The 8,810-nt window shown below is 45.2% G+C and overlaps 1 gene segment (V, D, J or C); it reads left to right on the forward strand.

Annotated features, from left to right (window-relative positions):
* The first annotated feature begins 7,681 nt into the window (after positions 1-7,681).
* Positions 7,682-8,404, forward strand: LOC116596449. The segment is given in 2 exon segments: positions 7,682-7,786; positions 7,989-8,404. Coding segments are annotated over 2 exon segments (450 nt in total).
* Positions 8,405-8,810: the final 406 nt, after the last annotated feature.

Genomic DNA, 8,810 nt, shown 5'->3' on the forward strand with positions numbered 1-8,810 from the left:
CCATTGGCATGAAAGATGCTTCTCCATCCCTTCACTTTCAGTCTGGGTGTATCTTTAGGTTTCAAATGGGTCTCTTGTAGACAACATATGGATGGGTCCTGTCGTCTTATCCAATCTGCAACCCTGTGTCATTTTATGGGTGCATTTAGGCCATTCACATTGAAAATGATTAGTGATCGATACGTTTTTATTGACATCATGTTACCTTTGAAGTCTTCCTATCTGTAGATTGTCTCTATATTTCTGTTCAATGTTAATCCTAAGGTTTTCCCTCTTATATAGAACCCCCCTTAATATTTCCTGCAGTGTCGGTTTGGTGGTTGCATAGTCTTTTAAGCCTTGCCGGTCTTGGTAACTCTTTATCTCTCCATCCATTTTGAATGTCAGTCTTGCTGGATAAAGTATTCTTGGCTGCATGTTATTCTAATTTAGTGCCCTGGATATATCTTGCCAGCCCTTTCTGGCTTGTCAGGTCTCTGTGAATAGGTCTGAGGTTATTCTGATGGGCTTTCCTCTGTAAGTAAGGAGCCTCTTTGTCCTAGCAGTTTTCAAGAGATTGTATTTAAAAATTATGATTCCTCAATTTGACCATCAGGTGCTTTGATTTTTTTTTAGAATCTATAATCTTAGGTGGAGACCATTCTGCCTCTAGTACATGAACGCTGGTTCCATTTATGAGATTCGGAAAATTTTCATGAAGGACTTGTTCCACTATATCTTCTAGACTTCTTTCTTTCTCCCCCCCTTCAGGGATTCCAATAATTCCGACGTTGGAACGTCGTGTCATCATTTATTTCCCTGATTCTGTTTTCATGGCTTCTAAGCTGTTTGTTCCAGGCTTACTCCTGATCCTTTCTCTCTATCTGTTTGTCCTGCAGATCACTAATTCTATCTTCTGTCTCAGTTCCCCTAGCTTTTAGAGAATTTAGATTAGATTGGAACTCATTGAGAGCATTGTGAACACCATCCCTGGTGGCTTTCAGTTCTGCCCTAATCAATTCCATTTGGTCATCCATAGCTTTCTCCAACCTAGCTATTGCCTGGATAATTGTGAGCCTGAATTCTCTTTCTGACTATTGTCTATGTTGATAGCCATTAGTTCTGTTGCAGAAGGCCCACCCTCTGTATTTTTCTTCTGTTGGGCATTCCTCCTCCTAGTCATTTGATCAGAGATGACTGAACAGATGTAGCTGGATGTATTGACTGTGGTGCAGTCAAGGAGCACCCTGGAACGCTTCTGAGAAATCAGGATTCCCCACCCACACGAGAGAAAAAAGAAAAGAAAAAGAAAAAAAGAGAGAGAGAGAGAGAGAGGAAAAAAAGGGAGGAAAAAAGAGAAGGTTCAGCCCAAATGGGCCCCAAGGTAAGATTTATGAAGGATACAAACAAAAACAGACAAACAAAAGGACTGATAAAAGTATATGACAAGAGAAAAAAATATATATATATAAGCAAACAAAGGAAGAACCTCGTCAAAAAGAACCCCAAGTATGAGATTTATATACTATCAGGACAAACACAAAAACACAGAAACACTGGCAGAAGAGAAAGATGGGAGAGTGGTGATAAATTCTCAGTGTGGGCGAGGAGGGTTGTTTTGATTCTTGCTGGATGTATTTTGATATCTTTGTTAAAGGATTCAACTTTCTTAAAATAAAAGGGGATTAAAAATTGGTTTACCTATAGGGGTAGCATTGTTTGGGGAAAGGGGATTACTTGAAGTTTAACTGTATATGAATATTAGAAAATAAAAATAAAAAAGGAATAAACTAGACTAAACTAAACTAAAATTAAAAAAAAATTAAAAAATAGAAATGCAAAAGAAAAACACAGGTGTATGTATCAAAAAGTTCAGGTTAGAAGGTTATTATGGAATTTGATGTACTGGACATCACACTGTGATGATAAATAGGTTAATAAATTATCTATATATAAAAAAATAATGAACCAGAATAGTGGGAATGAGTTAAAAATAAAAGTTGTCCTATGAAGTAGTGGTGGTTGTTCTCTTATAGTCTTTTTTTTTTTTTCTTTCCAGGTTGGTTTTCTGGGGGAGGGGCCTGCTACGTGGGTTTTCAGTCAATGATGTTCCCTGAGTTAAGTTCTCCTCCCCCCTCAAGGGGATGTGCTCTGAGAAAACCGTTTTTTTTCAGGCTTTTGTTCTCTGGAGGTTTTTAAGTTTGTTCACTTTCTTTTCTCTCGCCCTGACCACTTTTGATGGTTTTTGTAGGTTTAGAGGAATGAAAACTGCACCCTGACATCCGTCTCAGAGAGAAGCCTCAGTCTGGTCCCTGTGGGTGTGGCAGAGCCCATATAAATTCCCCCTTAGCTGCTGGCAGAGCAGGTTCCAAGTTGCGGTCCCAGGGGACGCAGGATCTTCTGCTTGTACCCAAAACCATGACTGCCAGAGAGGTTCCAAGCAGTGATTGCGCACTGAGGTTTTCCTGTTGGCCTGGGCTGGAGTGCCTGATCTTTCTGGGTCTAAGAGCGCTGGGCTTGCGCGCACCTCTCTCAGGGGAGGGTTTGGGTTGTGCACACGTCTCAGGCTCTGATAGCAGGGCATGGGTCCGAGAGTACCAGGCTGGGCCTTCGCACACCTCTCTCAGGGGAGGGTGAGGGGCACGCGCATCTCAGGCTCTGTAGCACAGCTCAGCGTTCTGCTGTCTGGCAAGGCTCCCAGCCCTGGCCCAGGAGCCGGACCCCATGCATTCTTGGGCGTGCTGGCAGCTCAGGGACCAAGACCTGGTTTCTCTGCTGCACTCTCTCTGGCTCAGCACCAGGGGAGGCTGTCCTGAGTCTGGGGACTTAAGCCCCTGTCCCTAGCCACCCCGATTCCCATACACCCCCCCTCCCCGTGATCCTTTGCTCATTTTGAGTGCTTTCAACCAGTCTCCAAGTTAATGCTGGTCCCCAGATGCAGGGCACTCTCGTATTAGGGGTATTACTTTCCAATCGGTCACCTCTGGTGGATCCCTCCCCCTTTTGCTTATCTTCCAATCAGTCCGATGTTCCCACTCCACTTGACCTGCCCACTGGTGTCTTTTGCCCCTGTAGAGATCCAGACGTGTATAATTCTGATCTCAGGCTGATTTCATGGGTGACTGGAGTTCTTTGGTAGGTAATAAGCTCACTTTAGGGTACAGGTTGAAATGGCACCCCTACTACTTCCCCATCATCTTGTCTCCCGAGTCCACTTGTTAATGTTCTGACTGGTGATGATGACTCCTTTTTTTGGAGCCATGGACAGGATGGCAGGAGACTGGATCAGCACATTTTCTCCATGGGAGGCTGAAACTGCACAGCAAACATTAGCAAAGTCTCAGGATATGTACATGGAAGTCACCAGTATCTAGTTAGGTAGGACAGAGAATACTACTTATTTTTAAAATAAGCCAAATTCATCTGTGGAAGGATTCCCAATGAAGAAAGAAAATCAGGATGGAAAATCATACCCCCACTTTGACCTGCTTTGTCCAAATATTCTCACCTGGAACCCAGAGGAAAAGAAGGCCAAAGACTGTGATGGAGTCACCATCTTGCTGCTTTCAGTGGGTCCAGTGTGTTCATGCCACATACCCAGAGACTTTGTTATTAGACTTTGAGGGGAGGAAACACTTCTGATCTTAGAGGAAGAAGATATGCAAACTATGGGGCATTCATATTGCTTAAATACTCAAAAATTAAGTTTGTCAGAAGAATCCCCCACTAGGTCCCATTCTTTGCTGGGTGTGTTAAGTCTCCCTCTTCTGGGCATGTGGAGGTTTTGAAAGCGCTTACCCCATGCTGGGCCAACTACAGGGTCTACCAGCAGGGGGCATGGCATATGATGTAATGCAGTCCTCTGGTGGACTTTGCTTTCACTGGCAGTGAAGAACGGGTCATATCCTCAGTCATGGCCCAAGCTACCTTAACCCACTGCTCTCTGCTCCAGTGTGTTGTATAACCATTCCCAGAGCATCCTGCCAAGCCATACTCTACCAATTACATCCTGTTAATTGCACACGATGAGCGAGAAATGGTGAGGACTTCGCTAACTTGCAAAAACACTTTTGCTCCAATAGTGGGAAGCAAACCCTACAAAAACTCACGTGCCTCCCCACCCGGTGGCTATGTAGGGGGTTCAGATATCAGAGGAATGAGGCACATCCTCTCCGAGGTAAAGGACAAATTCTTGCATCTTGTACCTCCAACCACTGAGCTTGAAGCACAGTATCTTGTTGAGTGTCGAGTGTTGAGTGTTGAGACAACACATTCCACGCTTGGGTAAGCTACACCATTCCGTTTATCAGCTAATTTTGAAGTCAGCAGTGTAGAGTGGACATAGAGTCTGGAGGGACTCTGTATCAGACTTAGGTCTCGATGCGAGTGGCCCTATCATGTGGGCCCTAGGACTTCTCCTGTGATTTGGTGGTACGTGCATCTGTGTCCAGAAGGATGTTGTGGACACTCTGGCAAGCCCAGATGAAGACTCATCTTCTTCTTGGCCCTTCTCAAGAACAATCTCTTCACTGTTCAACAAGTAGTTCCCAGCATAGCACAGGCCCCGGTAGACCTGTCCACGGAACATCAGTTAACTGTGTGACAGAGCTGTTTGTCCTAAACCAGAAATGTCAGACACACCAGATTGGGTGGAGCCCAGCAGCAAACAATCTCCGAAAGGAGATAGTATTTTCTTTAGTATTGGACCCAGGCAGATTCAGCAGACACACTTAATTTATGGGACAAGAGTTTCAGATCACCACAATACTCACCACTCTTGCCCAAACACCCCTGCATGAGCTACTATTTTCAGCCTCATGAGGATTTATACTTAATCCATTTTCTTATTTCTGTATTCTTTCTGCCCCAGCCACAAGAGACCTTCTGTCCCAAAATTAACTAATTCCCAGAGGCAGTAAAAGACTTGCCCAAGGGCATACATTTGATATGCAAGCCAGACAACCCTGAGTTCAAATCCTACTCTTTCCCTCTCAATGAGAAGTGCAATCTGTGACATTTCCCCCTACCCAAATCCTCCTGACTACCAGAGGACAAGTGGCACACCTATAGTCTGCAGCCTGCTGAAATTTTCAAACTCTCCAATCCTATGTGTGAGTAGCTTGTTGACTTTGCTTCTCCATTCTTCTCATGAAATACGCAGTAAAAAATACAGGCCAGCAGTACTTCTCTCTGCCTGTGAGTTTCACCTCGGTACTGCTCGTGCACCTCGGGCATGCTGTGTGTTCTGTTCCCAGGGGACTATGCATGTAATAAAAACTTCTTACTGCATTGTAATAGCTCTCTTGTCTTTGTTTCTTAGCACAACTCATTAAAGACACAGGACCTGCCAACCAGCAAATAGTGAGAAAGGACTCCAGGATCAGCCCTGGTTCGAATAATATGTTGATGTAAGTTAAACTGAGCAGCTCCCATACCATTCTGTAATGAAATACGATGTTTTTTTTAGTAGGTGCTCAAAGAGCACAAATGGTCATTGACTTAATGTGGCTGGGGAAGTGGCCTGAAGTAAGGACATGGATGCCCTATGGCGTGACTAGCTAAGAAAGGTCTGGAAGGAAGAGAGTGGAAGGATAAAGGAGGAAAGATCAGAGGCAGAATTATCCACTCCCTATCCTCTTCCTCCATATCCTTTATAACCTTTGGTATTTTTTTTTTTTTGATAAATAGATACTGAATTTTATTAAATACTTTTTCTGCATCTGTTGAGACAATCCTATGATTTTTACCCTTAAGTTTGTTAATGTGACATTCATGCTGATTGATTTATTGATATTAAAGGATCCTTGCATCTCTGGAATAAATCCTACTTGATCATGGTGTATGATCCTTTAAATGTATTGTTGAATTTGGTTTGCTAATATTTGGTGGAGGATTTTTGCATCTATGTTCATCGGGAATATGGCCCCTTCTCTTCCTGACACCAAGAGCTACAGCCTTGTCTCCCATCCCCTCCTGCTCCAGGCAGGCCTGGCACCCCAGAATGGGATCTGGGAGGGGAGGCAGATGCACATAGCTTAGGCTCCTTGAAAATACAGAGACATGATAATGTGGACATGCAGCTTGCTCCAAACTGCACATAAGTGAACAAATGTTTCATTTCAAACTCCATTATTTGCCTTATAAGTATGGCCCTTGTGGGGATTCCACTGGAAGTGTCCCCTGAGGGGAGGTCGCTCCACCCAGGCCTCTCAGTCGGGACTCCAGCCAGCCTGTCTCCGGGGCTTTCCCTGCTGGTGAGGTGGGGTGTTGTAAGTACGCGATATAAGGTACAGTGGCCTTATTCTCATTTCCTGCCTACTATTCCCTTCCTGTATGTGCATATTCCTTTCCTCTTCTGTTTCTATTAGATTTTCTATAATAATAATAGAGTTTTCTTTCCTTTTTGAAGTCAAAACAGGGCTGTGGTGAATCTTTTGTGGAGCATGGGAGATGAGGGCTAAGATGTAGATGTTCATCACACTAAAAAATACCTTGGCAGCAACATCTAAACTGGCATTGACCACCCCACTAGGCGCCCTAGCCTACTTCCCTTGACACATAAAATTAACCATCATCTAGAGCAAATTCAGGAGCAGAGCGATGGGAGAATCGACCCTTTGTGAGGGTGAGGTGTGGATCCCCAGGCAGGGGTACTTGATACAGGCTCTGTCTGGGTTCAGGAAATGACTCATGTCATGAAGCAGTGCAGCAGCCACAGGACCCATGGAACAGCCAAAGTGCCACCTGTCAGAGGAAGACTCAGGCATGTGCCCCACTTGGAGGAAAGATGGCTGAAGTGTTGTGGTTGGACTTGCAGTGAGCCCGAAGCCTCCACAGACTGCCCTCCTCACGAGGACTGCATGCTCATTGTTTTAGAGAACCCCACCCCTGCCCCCTTACTTCTGTTTGAGAAGGAACAGCAGAATGAGGGACAAGTGCAGGACATTTATATGGTGCCCAAGCAACCCTGCCATGACTTCTCAAACCCCTGGAAGGAACTGAATTTTCTTGAAGACACCTAGATTTCATTCATTGGTTAATTCAACATGAAACAGAAATATTGAACTGAAAAGATAGAATAACTGAAAATCAGGATTCAGACTTCCCCTAGGTCCAATGAGGGTCCCACATGTCTCTCGAGTGAGGAAATTCTGGGCCTGTCTTCCATCTATTCCATCTCTCTGGCCCTTGCACAGCTCCGGGACTGAGGTCAAGTGTTTGCCACATCCTTACCCATCTGCAGGAGAAAATGGCTTCAGAGCTCGATGTTCTGAAGTTTTTATAAAAAGCTTGGCCCAAAGTTCTCCACTTTCTTTTTGTGACTTCCAATTCTTTTGCCCCTTCCTGCCTCCCACTATTTGTTTCCCAGCATATTTTGTTATTTTACCATGGTTATTGATATGAAGAGTCAAGTACATCTTTTCTGGAAATTGAACCCATTTAAAGACATTTTTCAATTGAAAATGGAAGCTTTTGATTTAGTCTTGTAGCACATTGTCATTTTAGAACTTCTAAGATGTTCCCAGAGCTTCTGAGTTGACTTTTGTGTGTTACTGTCATAGAACTCTATTTTGGAGTTATTTTTGGCTTCTTACATTTCCATTGGGTACTTTCACAACCCACTGCTTATGAGATTTGCTTCTGTTCCCCCAGACTGCTTTGCATAAGCCCCTTCAGGGCCAGACAAGCGGCTCAGGCTGTATAAAAGGGGCCTTTGCTATGTGAGCTGAGCTGTGTCGGGTAGGCAGGGGCAGCAAGATGGTGTCACAGAGGCCGGTCCTCCTATCCTTGTTGCTGTGGGTCTCAGGTGAGAAGCTGAAAAGTGCCATAGTCCTTCTGGAGTAGTGTCATTTTAAAGAACTTTCTAAGATACATAATGAGAAACACTCGTTATTTCCAAAATAGACCATTGTATTGCCGTGTGGTACCATTAGGAAGCACGTTTGCAATGACATATTTCAGTGTGACTGAAATAAAGTGAGTCTGTATCACCATTTTTCTGATTGCAGGTGCCCATGGGGACATCACGATGACTCAGTCTCCAGGCTCCCTGGCTGTGTCTCCAGGTCAGCGGGTCACCATGAACTGCAGAGCCAGTCAGAGTGTTAGCAACTATGTAGCCTGGTACCAGCAGAAACCTGGGCAGGCTCCCAGGCTCCTCATCTATGCTGCATCCAGCAGGGCCACGGGCATCCCAGACCGGTTCAGCGGCAGTGGGTCTGGGACAGACTTCACCCTCACCATCAGCAACCTCCAGGCTGAAGATGTGGGAAACTACTACTGCCAGCAGGGTTATAGCTCTCCACCCACAGTGCTTCAGCCTCGAACAGAAACCTGCTCCCCGGGGCTGAGGGTCAGGGAGACTTTGCTGCACCAGCTGCTTCCTCCCCACTCAGCCCTGAACATGTGAATTCCCTTATCTGCCTGAGAAGTCACTTCTCCTGACATACTCCTTGCAGGGCTTGTAAGTCCCAGAATCCTGCATCCTCCAACCTTTTAAAAAAGATTTTATTTATTTATTTGTCAGAGAGAGGGAGAGCACAAGTGGGGGGAGCAGGAGGCAGAGGGAGAAGCAGACTCCCTTCTGAGCAGGGAGCCCAATGCAGGACTCTTTCCCAGGATGCTGGGATCATGACCTGAGCTGAAGGCAGCCACTTAACTGACTGAGCCACCCAGGCATCCCTCCTGCATCCCTTTTTTCGGGAGGTTAGTGAAGACAAATGCTGTGATGATGTCTTAGGGATGCTGCTGGGGGTTTTTGTGCCCCAGGAAGCTGCATTTTTCCCAGGGTCCCATGGCAGGAGTGAGCCAGGAAGGTCTGTCTTTAGCCT

This window comes from Mustela erminea, chromosome 7, assembly GCF_009829155.1.
Source record: "Mustela erminea isolate mMusErm1 chromosome 7, mMusErm1.Pri, whole genome shotgun sequence".
Taxonomy (NCBI): Eukaryota; Metazoa; Chordata; class Mammalia; order Carnivora; family Mustelidae; genus Mustela; species Mustela erminea.